Source organism: Misgurnus anguillicaudatus, chromosome 20, assembly GCF_027580225.2.
Source record: "Misgurnus anguillicaudatus chromosome 20, ASM2758022v2, whole genome shotgun sequence".
Lineage (NCBI taxonomy): Eukaryota > Metazoa > Chordata > Actinopteri > Cypriniformes > Cobitidae > Misgurnus > Misgurnus anguillicaudatus.
In genome coordinates this window covers 13,019,386-13,043,132 of record NC_073356.2, presented here as the reverse complement: position 1 = coordinate 13,043,132, position 23,747 = coordinate 13,019,386, and the positions used below count along the sequence as shown (strand labels likewise).

General features: G+C 37.5%; 1 protein-coding gene across 2 annotated transcripts in view; it reads right to left on the bottom strand.

Moving 5' to 3' along the window:
- gabbr1b (gamma-aminobutyric acid (GABA) B receptor, 1b) overlaps nucleotides 1-23,747 on the bottom strand; it is a 160,340-nt gene continuing 136,593 nt past the window's right edge. For both annotated transcript variants that reach the window (XM_055219081.2, XM_055219082.2), the window contains 6 exons: nucleotides 22,570-22,680; nucleotides 22,316-22,409; nucleotides 13,329-13,456; nucleotides 10,315-10,443; nucleotides 1,175-1,318; nucleotides 1-847 (listed from right to left, as the gene is read on the bottom strand). In XM_055219081.2, the coding sequence (XP_055075056.1) occupies nucleotides 563-847; nucleotides 1,175-1,318; nucleotides 10,315-10,443; nucleotides 13,329-13,456; nucleotides 22,316-22,409; nucleotides 22,570-22,680 (891 nt within the window). In that variant the 3' untranslated portion in view covers nucleotides 1-562. The remainder of the gene's footprint in view (nucleotides 848-1,174; nucleotides 1,319-10,314; nucleotides 10,444-13,328; nucleotides 13,457-22,315; nucleotides 22,410-22,569; nucleotides 22,681-23,747) is intronic.

The window sequence follows — 23,747 nt, the reverse complement described above, 5'->3', positions numbered from 1 at the left end:
TGATGGTTTATTTAATGTCACGTTTCGTCCAGAGAAGTAAATAAACGTACAGCATCCTGAATGAACTTACGAAGATACAATTTCCAATGAGGTTGTTAGTTGTTCTTCTTAAGTAGATGCTTTATATGTTTTTGATTTATATCATGCAGGTCATCTTCACCTTAGCGAAGTTCACAAAATTCAGCCCACATATTGCTGCAGTTCATGGCAAAATAACTGGCAAGTATTTACTTGGCGATTTTACCTCTAATTTTGGACCCAGAATCCACTTTGACCGAAGAAGTGTCTGCGAGGATGTTCGCAAGTCATCTTTTCACAGAGGATTAGTCATTCAAACAAACTAGCGCATCTCACAGCATGTGTGTGGCTTTCAAATGTGGTGACACAACAACAGATTCTCGAGACTAGTCAACAACACGACCTCCCGTGCTGAAAACAAAAGAAACCAACGAAGAAAGAAAAAAAGTGGTCATGTTGGGTAGAAAAGTGGATCAAGGTAGCGTCTCCACTTTTGCTTTGCCCCGTTTGTGCTTCCTCTTTAACATCTGCGATATCTCCGCGTTCACTTGTAGAGGAGCTGCAGTCGGCTGGGGTGACAGTTGTTGCGGTTTATCTTGCCGTCGGGCTGGTAAAGGACCGAGGAGTTTGAGAAGGTGGGAGGGAGAGAGTGGTTGTCGGAAGCGGGTAGGGGGTATCCTGGTGGGGGTAGGAGGGATTTGGGATCGTTCTGAGGATTTGGCAAAGACGGCGTACTGTGGTTCTGATTGGTCGATGACGGGCGTCTCCTGGAGCGCAGGGCTTGTCTCTCTGACAGCTGGTTTCTGAGCTCTGATACTCGCTCCTCTTTCTGTTGGAGAGAAAACACGATACTTGATGAAAATCTGGTTTCGGGTGAGTCACGGGAAGTGGTGTGATTTCGATAGAAATGTGAACTATACAAAAACATAAAGAGAAGACGTAATGATACCATACCGCTAAACCCAGCGATACTGATACAGATCGTACTGAAACGTATGAATGAGATCATGCAAAGCTATATGAATTAGCCACCTGGTAAAATAATTACGAATTTACATTAGATTGTATTGGTCTAAAAATACGGATAGGATCTAAAACCACTGAGAAAAGGAAGGTGAAAGTTATACAATTTGTGATATTTGGCCAAGAAAGTGACCTCCTGAATGATTTTCTGCAGCTCCTTGTTCTCTCTCTCCAGCTGACGGGATTTCTCTTCATCATTGTTGTTTGTGGAAGAGCCGGTCTTCATGGTTTCCTGCTGGTCTGACTGCCATTCGCCACGAGTGATCAACCTCCTCATCTATAGACATAAACATAATAGTGTTTTCTGCAAGATTCTGTATATAAATTAACTTTAAAATATATATATACTGCTATACACTCACCTAAAGGATTATTAGGAACACCTGTCTAATTTCTCATTAATTCAATGATGTAATGGTGTGGGGGATGTTTTCTTGGCACACTTTAGGCCCCTTAGTGCCAATTGGGCATCGTTTAAATGCCACTACCTACCTGAGCATTGTTTCTGACCATGTCCATCCCTTTATGACCACTATGTACTCATCCTCTGATGGCTGCTTCCAGCAGGATAATGCACCATGTCACAAAGCTCGAATCATTTCAAATTGGTTTCTTGAACATAACAATGAGTTCACTGTACTAAAATGGCCCCCACAGTCACCAGATCTCAACCCATTAGAGCATCTTTGGGATGTGGTGGAACGGGAGCTTCATGCCCTGGATGTGCATCCCACAAATCTCTATTAACTGCAAGATGCTATCCTATCAATATGGGCCAACATTTCTAAAGAATGCTTTCAGTACCTTGTTGAATCAATGCCACATACAATTAAGGCAGTTCGGAAGGTGAAAGGGGGTCAAACACAGTATTAGTATGGTGTTCCTAATAATCCTTTAGGTGAGTGTACATGTGCTGCAATATATCTGCTATAATGTGCTCAAAAGCTCAGACGCATTTAAAGTTTTTGAAAAGATACGTTTTTCAGATCACAAGAATGTAGTAGGTCATTTATGTATTTCACGAATACAAAAAATGTGCATACTGTTTGGTACACTTTCAAAAAGACATCTCTTTTATACAGAATGACTGACATGTTCCTTCTTTTGTGCTTATACTGGTTGTTGAATAAGAGTATTTCACCAGGAGTGCATCTCTTTTATGTCCCCCTGAGGAATCTAATACCACCTTCCCCTCCAATGACACAGATTATATCACATCACTACTGTATAACAACAACATTCAACACGTATTCAGGAGATCATGGACCAATACAGATGCATACACCACGCATTAGTGCTCTCCTGATCACTTGGTGCCTTACATATCCACACTTTAAGGATTACTCCACTTTCATAAAAAAAGTAATTTACTCAGCCTAACCTTTTCTTTGTTTAGTCAAAAAGAAATTCAGTTTTTTGAGGAAAACATTCCAGGGACCTGATGTATAAACGTTGCGTACGCAAAAAAATGGGCATAGAAATATGCGTACGCAATTTTTCACGCACATATCGGAATTTATAAAAAATACATTTGGCGTAAATAAGTGCACAATAATTTATTTTATAAAAAATACATTTGGCGTAAATAAGCGCGCAATAATTTATTTGATCAAAAATACATTTGCTGTAAATAAGCGTGCAATAATTTATTTGATCAAAAACACATTTGGCGTAAATAAGCGCACAATAATTTATTTGATAAAAAATACATTTGGTGTAAATAAGCGCACAATAATTTATTTGATCAAAAATACATTTGGCGTAAATAAGCGTAATAAATTATTTTATAAAAAATACATTTGGCGTAAATAAGCGCGCAATAATTTATTTGATAAAAAATACATTTGGCGTAAATAAGCGTGCAATAATTTATTTGATAAAAAATACATTTGGCGTAAATAAGCGCAATAATTTATTTTATAAAAAATACATTTGGCGTAAATAAGCGCAATAATTTATTTTATAAAAAATACATTTGGCGTAAATAAGCGCGCAATAATTTAGTTTATAAAAAATACATTTGGCGTAAATAAGCGCAATAATTTATTTTATAAAAATACATTTGCCTTAAATAAGTGCGCAATAATTTATTTTATAAAAATACATTTGCCTTAAATAAGCGCGCAATAATTTATTTGATAAAAAATACATTTGGCGTAAATAAGCGCAATAATTTATTTTATAAAAATACATTTGCCTTAAATAAGTGCGCACCGTACTGATGCTCTCGTCTTTTTGAGCGGAGTGAAAGAACACAAACAGTGTTTTTGTTTTTATACACATTTAGTTTTAATATTTCTGTTTCATTCATAAAGATCAGCACTCAAATTGCTTCTAGGAGTTGCATCTGCCTATGAGTAGCAAATATTTAACAGATGAAAAGTATAGAAAAGACGAAGCCTCTACTGTGAATGGAGTGCCGCACACATCTGTCATGAGCGGGTATGCGTGTTTTGAAACGCAAGGCTATAAAGAATAAGTCTTTTCTTCACTCAACAAACACTAAAGGCTAATGTTTCATGTATTTGAGGAATGATGAGAAGTTTATTAGTCTTTGTCATCTAATCATATATCTGTAAAAAAATGTAATAGCTTAAATTTAGTAAGGCCAAATGACAGAAACAAACCTGAGTGCCTACATCGCTACAATAGACTTTATAACCTGTAAGATGATGAAAAATAATGTGATGTACTAGGACATTTAATAACGTAGCCCATTTGAAGTTTAGCCTAATATAAAGAGACGTTCTTACAATGCGGGTTTATATGAGAAAAACACTTAAAAGTATTTAAACTTATTGGTTTTTATATTCTGGTCTCATCTGCTTACCTGTAAATTGCTTTTTTAAGGTTTGTACTGAATTTTGTTTTTTTATATCTTAATGCCTTATGTCTGTGCCGCGTAATACATCATTGTCATATGTTTTATTATGAGAAACACTTAATGCGAAACTTTTATATGCTGGGATTGTCTACTTGCCTATACATTGCAGCCTATTCTCTATAAGGTATGTAATATTGCAGTCTTAATGCATTAAAGTTGCAATTTGTAAGATATTCGCAGTAAAATGTCCAAAAACCACTAGGCCAGTTTTATATATTTTGTCCAGCTGATTACTATCAATATCTGTAATGTTTTCAACTACTTGTAAATCGTGAGAAAATTGCTATTCAAAACATTGACACGGGGCAGTGCAGTCTCCTGTCAATGACGTTAATATCTATGTGACCCTTTGTCACCGCCTTTACTGACGTAAAAACCACATGACAACAGTGGTCGAGTTCGAAAAAATAAAATGGCGGCCAAGGAAGCGACTGGAGCACAAATTTAGTGTAAATAAAGGTATATTTTCACTTTTTACACATTTTTATTGCATTTCTAGCGAGAAATTAGTATTGTAGGTTTCAAATATGTGATTAGTTATCACAAAGGCGCTCTGTTTATATTTCAAACACGCTGCCTTTGAAGATGTGTCCGAAACCGTTTCTCTGAGCTGCCTTCATGCCTCCGAAGTCATTTCCTCATGAGGCAGCGAGGCAACAAGTCATCACTGCCTTAAGTTTTCGGATGCAGCCAGTGTCGTGGACAAATGCAGAACTATGCGTTAGCGCCTGTCGGGCTACGCGCTTGCTTATGGACTTATGGATTAAGTTACTCTTTACCGTCTGCCGCTGGTTGTGTCAGCAAAGACAGCTCCCGTAAGCGTACGGGCCAACCAAACGACCCAAGAAGAGTTTGGAACAAAACGAGGGAGGATCAATTTGGTGTTGCATTATCTGGATAGAGAGAGCTTTACGACAACACTTAACTAGACCGAGATTCTGATCCTGCTTGTGTTTTACGTGATGGGTGAGTTGTTTTGATTCGTAACCCTTAAAAAACGTATGCTATTATATTGATCACAACATTAGTGTGTAGACTGTAAACAGCCCGTCTTCCCACGGAAGATATGCACATCAAAAGGTATTGTACAGCAATATAAATGGTCATTTTAAGACACTTCACAATAAGATTTGTACTGTCAATACATTATGTGAAAAATCATTGTAGATTGTAAGTTGAAAACTTAATTCTGTGCTGTGTGAACCATCGAATTTGGACTAATACTGTAACATCTATGACTAACAATTTCGTTTTGAACATCACATATAAACGTACATAATGAAATAAACGATGTCATCAAACGCAACATTTATAAGACTTGATTACCACATCCGTCAACGTGATTTCTCGTTCGTGTCTGATTGATGGCCATCAGCGATTGAGTTAAAGACTACAAATCCCATAATTCCACGCTGCTTCAGAGCGTTATTAAACAACGTCATTTGATTTGATGTTTTGGCGCCATCTAGTGGTAAAAACTCTACGTATTCCCCCTTTAAGTCACATTCAATGGTATAATTGATGCACTTGCCGCCTAAAATAAATACTAACATGATCCGAAACGAGCTCCACCATCCGCTGGTCAAAAACATTTCATCTCCCTCTGAGATGATGAATATAATGACACCTGTCTGGCCAAATGTGAAACCAGTATCAACTTTGACAATGCCAGTGTTTAAACAATGTTTTTATAATTTATAAGGCAAAAAAAAAATTCTGGCCAAAAGTATTTTTTAAATATATGCTAAATAAGTTAATTTTATTTATACCACGGGTCTGTTGAATGCTGCACCAGAGCAATTTTTGTGGTAACCGTGGTATAAGCAGAATAATTGACTCCGGTCCTTTGAATTATTTGAAAATAATGGACACCTGCGGTGTAACGGCACTCTGCTTCGCGTCGTGCCGCATTACCACCTTGGTGTGCATTATTTTCTTATAATTCAATGGCCCGTCGTCAATTATTCCTTCCGAAATATATTTTTGAAGTTGAAACTATTTAATTTTAACCTTTTTGGAAAAAAGAATTCGTTTTTATAATAAATCTTTGAAAATCAAGTTATGGATTTGAATTTTTTATGTTTTTATAACCTAAAGATGCTATGGTGAAAGTTTGTAACAGAAAATAGTGGTTTTCATCTTGTCACTTTCTTGTTATAGAAAACACGTTTTTAACGAAATTTGTCAAAATGGATTTATAGCGTTTTGGAACCAAACTCTTATATATATATTTATACAACAGTTCTTTCTGGTTCTCGAATCTGATTGGCTAAGAGCTATGCGATATTGTGCTGATATCGGCACTGTAACCGCTTCACCTTTCGTATCATTCCGCCACCTAGTGAATGGAGGTCCTAAGCAGGCTCATCTCTGAATGGAAAAACACAGACGCCCTGTTTTGAATCACTCTCCGTTTGTCTCATTAGTTTACTAGCTCATAAATCAGTCTGTGAATCCCCAATCGGAAGTTATTCCGTCAAAGATCAGCGCTCTTGGATGTTACGTTACAGTTAACGGGAGAAATGTCTTGTCACATAGTGTGGACGATTAACACTTGGAAAGAGGAATATAAACACTCGTTTTTTTTCTGGAGCTATATTTCTTATCAGAACGCGAAAACACCGTGGAACTGCAGGTAAGCACCGCAGCTTTTAAATGTGGACATTGATCATTTACTTTATCGTGACGTGACTATTAAAACATATTATGAGATATCGTCACTGGTATATTTATAAGCAGCATGCAAAAACATCTCTCTGACACTTATAAAAAAACGTTTTATATAGTACTGACAAGAACAAAGTTTAATAATAATAATCGAGTGCTCGTATCGCGTTAAGAATAAATGAGAAAGCAATAGTAACGTTACACAAGTATAGTTTTATTAACTTTTACCTCGCGCCAAAACAATAACAACACAAAAGACACTAAATATGAATAAAAAAACAAGTACTAGTTTGATCATGACACCAAATACTGCTGATTTGATCTCATTTTGACGATCATAAACAAACAGGGCCAACATGAGAGCCAGGGTATCTCTGTCAGAGATGTAGCCCAGAGAGGGCGGTGGTCAGCGGGGCGAGTGAACACTGATGTCCGCTCATGCTTTGGTTCTCATTCGTACCGAATCTCACTAAGCAAACGTTCAAACAGGCGCTATCTTTACTAATCGACTGCAGATTTAAATATAATACATATACATTCTCGACTGAACTAATCTTAAAACTACACTTTGTGACCAAGAAACGGTAATATAAAGTAACGGCTTTTCCGTCCATTGAGTTGTTATGAGCTTCAAAGCAGCCGAAAGTGTTACCTGTCATTCTGGCCGCCCTCAAATCCGTGGCGGAAGAAGTGGTTCTCAAACAAAGAGGCTTTTAAAATAACTCCGTTGTTGTTTTCTAGTTTTCGTTTTTCAAACGTGTGCCGTCGAACTGTTGTATAAAAGCAATATCGCTCTCGGAGTCGTGTGATATAGCTCTATATCATCACGGCTGTGATTGCCTCCGGCACTCGGCCTGCGGCCTCGTGCCTCTGGCCTAATCACAGCCGTGATGATATAGAGCTATATCACACTCCTACTCGAGCGATATTGCTTAAATATATATATATATATATGAAGAGTTTGGTTCCAAAACGCAATAAATGCCATTTTTGAAAAAAATGAGTTACTGCCAAAATCAGCATTATATCAGGTCAGTAGTTACATCCGCCGTGTTATTCTGTCATCTTTTCTCCCTTTTTTCCCAAAATGCGATAAACGCCACTCCCCCTTTTTTACAGAACGCAATAAATCCCACAGCGCACCATTCACGCAATGTAAACAAACATGGCGGCGCGCTGAGTATATGGAGTCCTAGTTTTCCTCATCTACTTTGTACTTTGTGATCAACAAACAAAACAAAATAATACTTTAATTGCATTGATAAACCTGTGATGGTTTTCTGTGATGGGAAAGAAACGTAAGCCATCAACATCTAATAATTTCCCTGAAAGGCACTCGGGAGACGGGTGCTTGTTCTCCCGACAGCATCAAGCTTCATGCTAACACATTGACCCCAGAGGATCTTATGAAAAACTTTCCATAATTTTACTCAAAGTCAACGAAAATCGAGCAGGACCAAAAACATTTTACAGATGATCGCTGTGAAAAACGTTAAGCGAGGACGTCAACTATAACCGCAGCAATGACAGGGTTCTTAATATGACAAAGTAAGTGTTTTGATTAATAACATTAATGTTTATATTTTTAATTAGTGTGTACAACTAGTCAACTAAATGAATATAACATGGCAAAGATGAATGCACATTTATATAGGCTATTGATTCAATAGATTTATAGCATTTTGAATAAAAACTTGTCATGGATTTATTGCATTTTGTGGAAAAAATAATCCGTTTTTATAATAAATCTTTGAAAATCAACTTATGGATTTGAATTTTTTATGTTTTTATAACCTAAAGATGCTGTGTGAAAGTTTGTAACAGAAAATAGTTGTTTTCATCTTGTCACTTTCTTGGTATAGAAAACACGTTTTTACCAAAATTTGTCAAAATGGATTTATTGCGTTTTGGAACCAAACTCTTCATATATATATATATATATATATTAGGGCTGTCAATAGATTAAAATATTTAATCGCAGTTAATCGCATGATTTCATGAGTTAACTCGCGATTAATCGCAAATTAATCGCACATTTTTATCTGTTCTAAATGTACCTAAATGTAACACTTTTTAAGATTTTAATGCTCTAATCAGCATGGATTTGGATAATATATATGCTATATGCAAATGTATGTCTACAACAGCCTGTTTACATTTTCAACAGAACCATCAGCCATAGTTTTATAAATGTTTTTGCCTTTAGAAGACCTTGTTCTTTCTCCATTTCTGTTTGCTGCATCATTTGTGACCTGTGCTGGCAAATTGAGTTGGGATGAGCAAATTTTCTAAAATGTGTCATTTATATTTTAACATTCTCTATTAAAAAACTTCAAAACAATTGGACCAATTGTTGGAATCTGACAAAGCATGACAGAACTATACCTGTTAATGCAGAGCAAAAACAATATCAATATACATATATGTTTTTCTTTTCTTGTTTAATTTTGACATTGGGACAGACCACTTTAAGGCTGTAGGATAATGCAAGGGTTTAATATAAATGACACAACAGATACTTTTCCTTAACAGTTAACCAAACATTCACTTCAGATATAACAGATTATAGGTCATACCTGCGTGAATTCTTGTCAAAACAGATATTTTTAAACCTGTAATTTTGTGTTAGATGTCTATATATATCGAGCCCAGTCTCCTGAAGATGCGTATAAATAGCACGAAGTGTCACGCACTCGCGCGTTTGTGTGCATGCGCTTCAGACGTCTGCGTCAGACATCGCTTTTGAGCCTTGTCACTCTTAATAAGTCTTTTAACATCAATCAGATCCCGAACTTTATCTCTCTTAATAATTATTTTAACATCAAGAAAGTCCTGCGGTCTATTTTCTATAATTTCTTAATGCTTTTTAAAACGAAACTAAAAAGTGAAAGAAGACGCATCTTTGTTTATATGGATTTGGGACGGTACACCTCACAAAAACGTGCAGATAAAGAAAACTGCACGTGCAGAAAAAGTACATTTTAGATGTTTAATGACCATTTACAGCATTGGATTCGCTAGACGAGAGCTTAATATTCTTATTTTTATGAAAAGCTCTGACTCATCTAGACAACGCGGGTCACTTGCTACGTCTCAATTCATCCAGCTGTGGGTCAAACAGAAATTGCGTGTTGCCTTAATCGCGCGTTAATAAAATTAGTGCCGTTAAAATGAATTTGCGTTAACGCGTTATTAACGCGTTTATTTTGACAGCCCTAATATATATATATATATATATATATATATATATATATATATATATATATATATATATATATAGCCTTGTGGGTAAGTAGCGGTTTTTGAAAATGACAGGTTTCAATTGGACAGCGATGATATTTTCCTTGCGTTGTAACGTCAATCCATATTAAAATGATATGCAGACAACATGCCCAGTAAAATTAAGCGTTGTACGCACCATATATGGTTGTTTCGGAGAGGAGATTGGACACATGGTCTTATCCAGTGAATCGATAGTCATTTTTGCCAAAGAAAATAAAAACTAAGTACTTTTAAACCAAAACTATGTATAAACCAGCAATGTGACACGGCAGTCCTCTCGACTGAACAAAGAAACACATAAACATCTTGAATGAAATGGGGGTGAGTAAATGATTAGAATGTTTTTAATTAAAGTAGAGTAATCCTTCATATTTATCACTCTAATACAATAATTACATTAGCACTGTTTCTTGTTTTGACATAATAATTGTTATAGCTACCTTAGGAACAAAAAGCACAACTAGTGTGATGTAGACAGAGAAGATGATGGCCAGCGAGGCGAAGGCGAATGAGGCGTCCTGCTTGGAGGACAGGATCATCGTGACGGGAGCGGTGATCATGCACAACACCTGAAACATAGAGATGAATATACACAGTTATTCAGGTAAGTAAAAAAGTTCATTATTTATTATGAAGTGTTGGCTGTTTTGGTTGGCAAGAAACTTGGCACGTTAATATGAATATGGGGGATATGGACAGCTCATCCAATCAGAATAAAGAGTCAGAACTCAGGATCCAAATCGCTCATCAAGCCACAAATCCAATTTAAATTGGCATTAACACATAAACTACAGTACATGCCAGCTGGCTGTTAACTTTATCTGGAGCTGCAACATAATACACGATTTACATACATCCTGCAAGTTTAAAACACAGTTTGAGCTGTAGTGAAACTGCTGTTATTCAGTACCACGTAGGCTGCCAATCATACAAGTGGGCGGGACACAGAGCCAAATAGATAATTTATTATAATATGTTAAAATTGCCACTTTGTAGGTGTGTGCAAAAATGTGCCATTCTTGGGTGTGTCCTTTAAAATGCAAATGAGCTGATCTCTGCCCTTAATGACAGTGCCGTGGTTGGATATTGCAGATTAACGGGCGGTATTATCCCCTTTTGACATCACAGGGGGAGCCAAATTTCAATGACCTATTTTTTCACATGCTTGCAGAGAATGGTTTACCAAAACTAAGTTACTGGGTTGATCTTTTTCACATTTTCTAGCTTGATACAAGCACTGGGGACCCAATTATAACACTTAAACACGGAAAAAGTCAGATTTTCACAATATGTCCCCTTTAATGCTGCATGTTTTTCGGCAAACACTTTATTTATACGATAAGTACACCTCGGGGAACATAATAAAATAATAAAAAACACAGTCAGTTCACAGATCCCTTTATTATATATTTTTGTGCTCTGTTCCCATAAACAAGGGAATACAAGGGATGTTAAAATCATTCAGTTCGCTATCTTACAAAAAATGCAACGGCACAAATTCACCAGAAAAATCAAAGAAGAGAAAGAAGAAAATCGGCAGGGGATGAAAGAGAGCAAAAGTCAAGTGAGCGAGGCACATGAATCAATAAATATCGATCGACAGCCAGTCATCTCGCTGAAAACTAGTAAAATCAAGTGAAGAAAGCAAAAAGAAAATGGAGCCTGGCATCAACAGAGTTGATCGGTTTTTTTTTTGCAAGGTTTTTCGGACGGAGCCAAAAGTGCAAAGCATTCTCTGTAAATCAACGCAGTCTGCTGGGCTATCAGTTTGTGGCCTGCGGCCAGCACAGAACCAGATCTGAATCACACCGCGGCAGAACCACTATGACACGACTAAATCTGCACCGTTTTACTCCAGAACGCTTGCTGGAATGGCCAATATATGCAGGCAATCACCGCTGAATGCCCTCATAGTTTATAGCTCCATCTGACTCACTTAAAAAACACTTAAAGTGACAGCTTACCCAAAAATGAGAATTCTGTCATCATTCACCATCTCATTGTTCCCTAACTGAACGACCTTTCTTTAGCAGGATCTCTTGACTGGTATTTGGCGAGATGGAGAGGAATGTGCTTAAAGGGACATTCCAATTTTTTGAAAATATGCTCATTTTCCAGCTCCCCTAGAGTTAAATATTTGATTTTTACCATTTTGGAATCCATTCAGCTGATCTCCGGGTCTAGCGCTAGCACTTTTAGCATAGCTTAGCATAATCCATTAAATCTGATTAGACCATTAGCATCGCACAAATAAATACTCTCATTCTGGATTAATAATCAAGGACTGAAGGACCGAAGATCAGCTTAATTTGTTTCCAAAACGGTAAGATTCAAATGTTTAACTCTAGGGGAGCTGGAAAATTAGGATATTTTCAAAAAAGTGGAGTGTGCCTTTAAGCTAAAAAACAATCCAAATGTATATTTTTGTGTTTGCATTTAAAGGACATAAGGTGAATAAATGTATAAATGTACAAAAATATATGATGCTGCATATGCCAAATGGCACTGCATTGGTTCTTGAGCGTGTCGTGATCCAACACAATGCACCATCTTAATACCTAGTGAATAGGTGGGTGTTTATTGTCATTTCACATAATTATTTAAAGTGACGGAGTCCATAATGACATGGCAGATGGCATCCGAATTTCTTTACCAGAATGGGCATTCGCTGAGGGCCGCAGAGTCAGACTGCGACTCAGATAAAAGAAGAAAACAAAAAGATTAAAATGCAAAATTTGGGCCCTTGCTGATCTTAAAGTCTCTCCTTAAATCGGAGCTCAAACTGGGTTGGATGTATAATAGATAATCCTCAAAGGATGAGATGAAGAAAAACAAGCCAACAATGAATTGGCTGACCATCAAAAGCCAAATTGTGCTTTGCAAAAGCTTTTATGCAAAAGATTCCTGTATGTACCCTTTATATTGAGTGAACTGTAAGTGCTGTGTGGTACATTACCCATGAGCCATGGGACGCCGTTGAGATGCTAAAATGAAACAGATGAGATTTGACTTTGAGCATTACTGAGGGACCACCTGTGCTCAACTTTTCTAACTACTTTACAACTCAAGTCCTGTCAAACTGACATGCAAGTTTATTCCTGGTGATGAGGGAAGAATCTGTTTCTCCCTTCTTTCCGTCCTCCTGAAAGCTCTTCATCCCTGGGCAACATTTGAGGTGGCAGGCTCAGACACTTCCAAAACTATTGGAGCCCACACTTCTCTATGCTCACGACTGTACCGTGACACACAGCTCCAGACGGACGCCGCGCCCGATCCACACAGCTCGAGCAGCAAAACAAAAAATAACCGCTGCAGAGGCATTTTAGTCATTTCGGCTGAACAGTTTTACCTGAAGACCATTTTAATTGGACGACAACTGACATTATACTGACATTTGAATGTCGCCCAAGGCACTCTTAAAAATATCCAGAGGGATGTGTTTAAAGAGACTCACGGATACGTTGTAGATGGCCATTCCGACAGCTCGGTGATCGTTTATTTTCTCGGTGGACACAGATTTGGTTTCGTAAGCCAGGAAAATACCCAGGAGCAGCAGTAAGCCCTTGTAGCCGTACACGACTCCTACAAGACAAAACAGAGGCGGTTTTAAAAACGGAGAAAGCTCAGTGATCCGGATTTCCCACACATGACTAAACCATAATGAATGACTTCAAATAATAAATATTAAAAAAAAAAAGGTCAAAACTATTCATGGCTGAAGGCGTGTTAAAGCTACGTCACTAGCGACACCAATGTGAAATTTCCGTACAAAGATTTATATTTGTTTACTAACTACACTGCAAAAAATGTCTTTCTTACTTGGTATTTTTGAATATGAGTCTAGTTTTTAGGGAAAAAACAACAACAACATAAAATTTATGTAAATTTGTGCTTGAATTAAGCAAAAATAATCTGCCAATGGGGTAAGAAAAAATTCTTTCATAAACACTTAAAGGAATATTCCATTTTCTTAGGAACAAAATCCAGATAATTTACTCACCACCATGTCATCCAAAATGTTGATGTCTTTCTTTGTTCAGTCGAGAAGAAATTATGTTTTTTTTGAGGAAAACATTGCAGGATTTTTCTCATTTTAATGGACTTTAACAGAGCCCAACATTTAACACTCAACCCAACACTTAACAGCCCCCCTCAACGGAGTTTCAAATGACTACAAACAATCCCAAACGAGGCACAAGGGTCCCACCCAGCGAAACGACTGTCATTTTTGACAGGAAAAATAACAAATATACACTTTTAAGCACGTTTAGATCCGGTCGTGATGTGCCAGCTGACCCCACGCAATACGTCATGACGTCAAGAAGACGAACGCGAAACTCCGCCCCAGTGTTTACAAGTGTGTTGAAAGAGGACCGTTCCGACGTTGTTGTATGTCAACTGATACTAATTAATGTCTTTGTGGCAGTTTATTGTTTAAAATGGTCCGCAAATGTGCGTTTTATATATGTAACACGTGACCTCCCTACGTCACCACGCATTTACGTTAGGTCGCGCTGGACCGGACCTAGACGAAAAGTTGTGGTCCAAAAGAGCATATTTTCCACTTTTCTTGTCAAAAATGACAATCGCTTCGCCAGACAAGACCCCCATGCCCCGCCTGGGATCGTCCACAGTCCTTCGAAACTCCGTTGAAAAAAACTGCCACGTGCCGAGTCTAGCATCAAATGTTGGGCTCCACCAAAGTCCACCAAAATGAGAAAAATCCTGCAATGTTTTCCCCAAAAAACACAACCTCCTCTCGACTGAACAAAGAAAGACATCAACATTTTGGATGACATGGTGGTGAGTAAATTATCTGGATTTTTCTTTTAAGAAAATGGAATATTCCTTTAATTCAAGAAAAAAAGATTTTTTTTTGCTTATTTTAAGCACAAATTCACTTAAATTGTATGTTTTTTGTCTAAAAACTAGAAGTATTTTCTTAAGTCATTTTGCTCATCAAGAAAATATATCTTGATTTAAAGTATGACACTTAAGGGGTAAATTCCCCTTACCTACTGTAAGAGAATAATTTAAGGATGTTGCATATAATCCCTTAAATGGTTCTCTTAGGTAAGGATAATCGTTAAATGTTTCATGACAGCGACCCAGGTTTGTTGTTATAAAATACTATTGTTGCCATGGAGATGCAATAGAAAAAACTTTTTCTGCAACACACTTAAGTTTAAGGGAAACATAAGGGTGAACTAAAGAGAAAATTACACTTAAGGTGCTTCATGCAACCGGGCTGGTCAGAGCCCGACTCCACCCACTGGCAATATTTGAAAAATGCACGAAAAGTGGGCAATTCCCAACGGAGATAGAGGGGACGAACTGAGCTCGTATCAAGGATGTGGTGAGCTTGAACCTGCTTATGTAGAATCGTACCACTTACATCACACAGTACGGCAACATCCATCAGTAAAATTCAACTGCAGAAGCCACTGTTCAACCTGAAGTGGGCAGCACTCAGATGTTTTTACACCATATATTGTAGCATTGAAACACTTTATACCCAAATGACCAAAAGTTACCCAAATCAACGAACAGCAGTAATAAAGCCCCATTCTTAGATCACAGACAGCAGAGTATATGTGCTGGCTAGACTTACAAGCATATAAAACGCAGCTCACTGGTATTGTTTTAAACACCAACACGACTTATTACCATTTTTTAAGGCAACAGTAATCCATCAAATCAGTGGTTCATATACTAGTGCAGGGGTAGGCAACGTCGGTCATGGAGTGCCGGTGTCCTGCAGAGTTTAGCTCCAACTCTAATCAAGCAGACCTGAACAACTAATCAAGGTCTAAAGAGTCACCTGAAAACTACAGGCAGGCGAGGTTTTATTAGGGTTGAAGCTAAAACCTGGAGGACATCGGCACTCCAAGACCGACGTTGCCTACCACTGCACTAGTGGTACGCGAGTTCTCACTTATTGGTACGCGGAGGAATCCGTTAATTTAATGTAAATTCACGAGCTCGCTAGCCTATTTATGCCACGTTCCAGGCGACCTGTAACTCATGTTTTTCCAACCTTCTACCCGTGAAAGTGCACTGGATTGGCAGTCAAACCCGTGACTTCCCACCTGTGAACTCGTACTAGATTGATGCACTCCCAGTTCCGAGTTGTGGTTTTAAAGTCGTGATTTACGGGCTCAAAAACCTGCCTGGAACGCATCAACATTGAATGGTAAATAAACTTGGTTTGCTGTCCTCAAAAAGAGATCAAATCTATGTTTAAAACTTCATTTTATGTTAAAACAAGGGCTGTCAGCGTTAACGCATGCGATTAATCTTCTTTAATCATTAACGCGTTAAAATCAGTCAGTCAGACCACCAGCACTGCGGCTGGGCTTGATCTGGGGGCACAAGGTTTGTTTTTAGTGCTGTGAGGACCTTGTAATCGATGCTCCCACTAATTTTTCTATCATTTTTGAATATAGTAAATGATGTTTAACAAAATACTAGTATATTCTTAATTTTGCTAATTAACCAGTAGGGTGTGATAATCTGAAAATATATGAAAGTATAGTTTTTTAACATTTAAGTACAGTTTTTATTTAACTTTTGGGCACATTTTAATTTAATCATTAATCTTATTTAAGTTTTTATTTACTTGTAAGTACAGTGCAGTGTTAATGTTCAAACTCTGTAAGAAATAAAAATAATAAATATTCTTATTAGGAATAAAACTAGCTCTGATTAGTTAGGCCTACTACACTTCTGGATTTTAACGTTGGTCATTATGGTGGTACTTGGAGAGCCAAATATTTTTTGAGGTGGTACTTCTTTATTGGCTGATGATTGGTTCTTTTAATTGAGAGCGGGACTTTTGTCACCAGAGCAGCCATTTTGAGTGTTGCAATGTCCCCTATTCATAGAAATAGGAGTGTTCAAACTTGCTACATCCAATATCTTTGGTTACACACCAGCCGCGGTAGAGGCGTCAAGCATGAGTGATTTCAATGTAAAGTCAATGTGAGGTCTCGCGGCGCAAATGAGGCGTTTAGCGTGGTGCAGTAGACGCGATTCCGCTTCATTCGCGTGTCTAGTTTGTGCAAATTGAACTTTTTGTGGATTTTGGGTTTGACGCGAATTTGCATCTGACGCCCGAGTTGAAAACTTTGAACTTTGGCGGACTTTCACGCCGCGTTAACCAATCAGGAGCCTGCTTGCTGCTGTGGCAGCAGCCCCGCCCAGAGTCACTCATTTAACACGGAGGGACGCTTGATATTGTTCATGAGCAGTCACCCGGAGCTATACGACGCAAGTTCTTATTTCTAGAGACAAGAATAAAAAGGACCTCGCTTGGAAGAGTGTCAGTGAGGACATTGGGCAACCTGGTAAGTTGTAAATACACATTTCACTTTTGAGTCACGCGATGTTTATTTTAAACGATTTCCCCCCTATAGTTAGGTGACCAAAAACAAACCGGTAACTCTCTCGATGAATGCACGATCAACATCACCCGTCTTGCAAACAGACAACCACATAGCACTTGCCCCTCCCACAAGAAGCGGATTGAGCCTGTGACGCGCGTCAAATGCTTGCTTTTTCCGCGCAAATGCATTAAAAATGTTCAAGCGGCAAACTAGACACGGTAGACGCGATTTTGATGCCTCAAATGCGGTTGGTGTGAATCCCAGTAACACACACCCTATCGGCAGAATCTGCCATAACTATACCAGCACTCAGAACCAAAAACTGCAAATGCATTCAACACAACTTTTTTTGTTTTGCACTGTTACATGATTATCCTATACAAAAATTATTCAGACAGTGGCACTATTTATTCTTTATCAATTACCCCACAGTTTATAAACTCTCAGTCTACAAATAATTTGGGTATAATTCTTTCTGCATGTTACAGGAGAAAGTGTTTTTATTGAAAAAACACACACATCAGCTTTAATATGAAGACCTCAGAAAAACACAATTTCAGAATTGTGGGCAGCTGTGCTTGTGTCTCAAGGACGCTGTGTGAAGATCATTCCAGTCTCAGTTTTATGACGAGAACAGGAAGAGCAATGCTGGTCCAATTTGTCTCATGAAGAAAGCAATTAATTAGTTTAATCAGTTAAACACTTACCTGAAGGAAACACCTGAGGAGACAAGCTGAAGGTCAAAACCATCTGGGGCTTTCATTAAACCACATTAACTCCTACACACGCTCATTAGCGTTGTTCAGACATCCTATAGCGAATCTGTCTAAACCTATTTCTCCTTTCGCATTTTCTCCATTCCACCAGGGTTGCCAGATTCGTCTAAAAAAACAGCTTAATGGCCATTCACAGCCCAAATACCAACAACCACTCTTTAACTCGCAGAAAAAAAACAACCAACGTAACCGTTTAAAAGTATCGCAATTTATAACTCTGCTGAAAAGCCGCAGATTTGGCAACGCTGCATTCCACATACAACGTAATGAAGTATGATAAAATAAGATCTATATTGCCACTGTACATTAACAGTGAAATTCTGGTGAAGCAATTTCCAGATGCCATTATTAAAAACACAAACATACAAGTGCCAATGCACAAATCTATACACAGGTTTTATAAACTAAAGGCTAAAAAGTACAACTATACACACAATACAATAAGACCACAAGGATACATAAATACATGTTAGCATTATGCGCAATAAAATAGAAAGTTGTCGTATTGCACTATAAGATTAGTGAAATAAATTAAATTGGCTATATAGTAACAAAATATGAATGTATAAATACAGTATACGGTAGTGTTTTTATATGCTTTTTGTGATGCCTCTATTGAGTTTAACACTACAACAAATGAACTTTTTACTGATAGTAATTACGTGCACCAGATACTGGACTAGTCCATAGTTTTGGCACTAGGTGACCTGTTAGGTCTATAGTCAACAAAAATGCAGGGTAACAATATACAGGGTGCCCATACAAAACAGATCCCACTGTATTTTGCATGCAAAAATATGTAAATACCTTTAGGATTATGCAAAAGTTAAACCGATGTGACATTGAAATGTTTTGCATTCATGTTACACTGTAAATGAACAGCGCTGGTGCTGTGGACATCTGAGATTTAATTCATTCGGTACATGAAAATTCTTGAAAATGACTGGTATTGCACTGTTCATGACAATGCAGACATGTATCTGACGATAGAGATCTGCTCTTCACCCACATCATGTCAGCTCTATGGATGATCTCTCCACTTACAAACTGTTAATGCGGCAAAGACTGCTGATGTTGCATGCCGTATGGTGAGTCATTTACATAAGGTAAACAAACACTGACTACTTGACTACTTTTCTGGGAAGCTAGTCAAAAAAGCAAGCAGTCGTGCAATGCCTAGTTACCTAGCAACTGATATTGAACTGGTATGAACTAAATCATCCAAACAAACACATCTAATTTCATTGCTCGTGAAATAATAGTGTGGATTGGAAAATCAAATTAAAATTGGGTGCAGTGTGAACAAAACCAGAGTCAAACCAGATTATAGTTAGGCTACTATAGCAACTAGGGATGTTAACAATAAATCGATCTTATTCTGATCGAATTAAATCGATAAAACTTAACGATTGTCGAATAAGCAAGACCATGCACGTGTGTGCACAAAACACATACAGCCAGATAAAATAAATAAAGCGAGAAGTTAAACTAGCCATGATCACAATGATGCTCGAGCCAAACACACACCTGGGCTTTTTAACGTCATGCGAGACGAGGCTGGCAGCCAAATTAATAAAATGTCTGATAGGGTCTGATACAGAAAATGCAAATACGGTTAGGATACTGAAAGCAAAGACCCTCTTTAGGGAAGCCTGCAAGATTAGCATTGCAACGCTGCTATACACAGGGAACGAGACCAGAAGCCGTTTTTAATGAACAGATTAAAATGTAATCTTAAATTCTGGCAAGAAACTGTAAAATGTAAATTGTCTGTCATGACACTCTGAACGCCTGCAAGAGATATCACTGATCATCATTATTGACTGGCTGAGGCGCTGCACACTAGCCAAGTTGACTGCTGCGAGTTTTCTAATGGAAGGTTGCCATCTTCATAATATAAGCATCTTTGCTGAAAGTACGCCGCAGGTCTAAGCTGAAGTGACAATGGGATAATTGCCCTTTGTGTGCTTCTTGGATATAATTACAAAAAACGGTGTATCAAAGAATAAGAAAGTGAGGTGAACAAATTACAAAATAACACTTGATGATAATGAAACGTTTATTTTGACATGTCATGGATTTCATGCGACTGTGCAGAGTGCCCATAGGAGGCTGCCCACAGTTATACACTGTGTCTATTGATCATTACATTTTATTACGAGATAAGTTTAAATTAATGATTTTTATAAAAAACCCAACTATATTGACTCATTATACAATCCCATTATCATGTTATTTAGACAAAATAAATTATTTTAATTCGCGTGAGGAAGCTTGGGTTTCTACGCACTTTTATGTCATTGGCTATATGCCACTGCAGTAAAGGCTTATTGCACGATTACTGTTAACGATTATTCGATTGATTGATCGTTAATTTAAACGATCATCGAATATGGGAAATTGCTTAATCGACATCCCTAATAGCAACTAATGTTGAAATTAACTAAACCCCCTGAACCAAAACTAGTTTTATTACTCATTAAATAATAGTGTGGATTGGAAAATCAAATTAGAATTGGGTGCAGTGTGAACAAAACCAGAGTCAAACCAGATTATAGTTTCTATAGAAATTTATGTTGTTATGAGCTAAACCACCTGAACCAATACTACACTGTAAAAAATTTCTGTAGAAATTACAGTATTTCTGAGTATTACTGGCAACTGATGTTGGTATGAACTAAACCACCTGAACCAATACTAGTTTCATTGCTCCGGAAATAATAGTGTGAATTGGAAAATCAAATTAGAATTGGGTGCAGTGTGAACAAAACCAGAGTCAAACCAGATTATAATTTTTATAGCAACATGTGTGTATGAACCAAACCATCTGAAAAAATATTATGCACAATGATTTTATGTAGAAAACACATAATAAATCCCAAAAAATGACTTTAGTTGGGTATTCACGGACAATGAATCTGATTGGGTGCAGTGTAAACAAAACCAGTGTCGAACCAGATTATAGTTACTACAGCAACTGATGTTGGTATGAACTAAACCATCTGAAAAAATTATTATGCAAGATGATTTTATGTAGAAAACACAAAATAAATCCCCACAAAAATTACTTCAGTTGGGTTTTTATGGACTGAGTCACAATTAATCTGAATTAGGTGCAGTGTAAACAAAGCCAGTGTCAAACCAGATTATATTTACTACAGCAACTGATGTTGGTAAGAACTAAACCACCTGAACCAATACTAGTTTCACTGCTCCGAAAATAATAGTGTGAATTGGAAAAGCTAATTAGAATTGGGTGCAGTGTGAACAAAACCAGAGTCAAACCAGATTATAGTTACTATAGCAACTCATGTTTGTATGAACCAAACCATCTGAAAAAATTATTATGCAAGATGATTTTATGTAGAAAACACAAAATAAATCCCCCAAAAAATTACTTCAGTTGGGTTTTTATGGACTGAGTCACAATTAATCTGAATTAGGTGCAGTGTAAACAAAGCCAGTGTCAAACCAGATTATATTTACTACAGCAACTGATGTTGGTATGAACTAAACCACCTGAACCAATACTAGTTTCATTGCTCCGAAAATAATAGTGTGAATTGGAAAATCAAATTAGAATTGGGTGCAGTGTGAACAAAACCAGAGTCAAACCGGATTATAGTTTCTATAGCAACTGATGTTGTTATGAACTAAACCACCTTAACCAATACTAGTTTCATTGCTACAGAAATAATAGTGTGAATTGGAAAAGCAAATTAGAATTGGGTGCAGTGTGAACAAAACCAGAGTCAAACCAGATTATAATTTTTATAGCAACACGTGTGTATGAACCAAACCATCTGAAAAAAATATTATGCAAGATGATTTTATGTAGAAAACACATAATAAATCCCAAAAAAATGACTTTAGTTGGGTTTTCACGGACAATGAATCTGAATTTGGTGCAGTGTAAACAAAACCAGTGTCAAACCAGATTATAGTTACTACAGCAACTGATGTTGGTATGAACTAAACCACCTGAACCAATACTACTTTCATTGCTCAGGAAATAATAGTGTGAATTGGAAAAGCAAATTAGAATTGGGTGCAGTGTGAACAAAACCAGAGTCAAACCAGATTATAATTTTTATAGCAACTCATGTTTGTATGAACCAAACCATCTGAAAAAATTATTATGCAAAATGATTTTATGTAGAAAACACATAATAAATCCCCCAAAAAATGACTTAAGCTGGGTTTTCATGGACTGGGTCACAATTAATCTGAATTAGGTGCAGTGTGAACAAAACCAGTGTCAAACCCAGATCAGTCCTTACCGAGCCATGTGTTCATCTTCTCTGAACTGCAGTGCTGCAGCAACGGTTCAATCAACTGATCCACGTCCCCTTTAGGCGCTTCTTTAGTGAACTTCTGCTCAGATAAATAATAAAAGAAAGACAACAGGCGGGGGACAGAAAAGAAAAAGGGAGCTGTAGTTAATACAATGTTTTCTTCATATGTATCCCGCAGCCAAAACAATAAATCCAGCAGTCACAAAAACTAAATCTTGAACCCATAGGCGTTGCCGTACCTCCACCGTGATGTACAGGGGATCCACAATCTGCCAAATCATGAGGGACAGGACGTCAATAACCAGCAGGACCCCGACGGTGGCATACAGCTTCCAGGGCTCCAGGTGTTGCTGAGATATGAGAAGACCAACAAATCAACTTTTCATCCAGGACAGTGAATGAAAAAGCTCATGAGGTGATTTACAACATCATAAAGAGTGTAAGTGCAGAGAGCTTAAAGAGAAAACAATGGCGCATTATTGGAATGCCAATTCAATCTGCTACACAATGCATGTTTTTATGGGTTATGTAAGGAAAGTGTCTTTAATGGATTTCGCTCGAGACCATTACACTGCAGTAAAATCAATACTCCTTTGTTTAGTTTTTTTTTCCTTTTGGAGTCGGGATAGTGTTTGTGGACATAAAACGTATTTATTTAAAAAGCACCATAAAAAGCATTTATGTTCTTAGTGACTCGCATTGTTAATCTTCACTTTGCAAGCTTGTAAAACTCAAAGACCTTTATAACGGTGAGGATGAATTCGAATTCTCTCATAGTCTAAATGCGAGGAATGTTCCGGGTCATAGACAGTGTATATATGACATCCTGATGACCTAGTTAATAAAAACCAAAGATTTCTTTTAAAAAATTTGGCTGGAGCACATTCATCGATTCACTTAAAGGAATAGTTCACACAAAAATAAAAATGGTCTCATAATTTAGACACCCTCATGCCATCCCAGACTTCAGATCTCATTGTATCATCGTGTCTTGTCACTAGATACACAAAAACCATTGAGATTGGAAGTTCTTGCCACAGTCTAAAAATGCTGGGTTGTTTCAACCCATTGTTGGGTCAAATTAATATATAAAATTATTATCATATAAAATGATATACATGAAATATAAAACATTTTGTTTGTTAATTTAACCTAAAGGCTGTTTTTGGTCATAATTTCACTAAACGTGTTTGGAGGAAGAAGAATGATGAGTACCATCCCAAGAACACCATCCCTACTGTGAAGCATGGGGGTGGTAGCATCATGCTATGGGGGGGGGGGGGGGTGTTTTTCTGCACATGGGACAGGGCGACTGCACTGTATTAAGGAGAGGATGACCGGGGCCATGTATTGCAATATTTTTGGGGAAAACCTCCTTCCCTCAGTTAGAGCATTGAAGATGGGTCGAGGCTGGGTC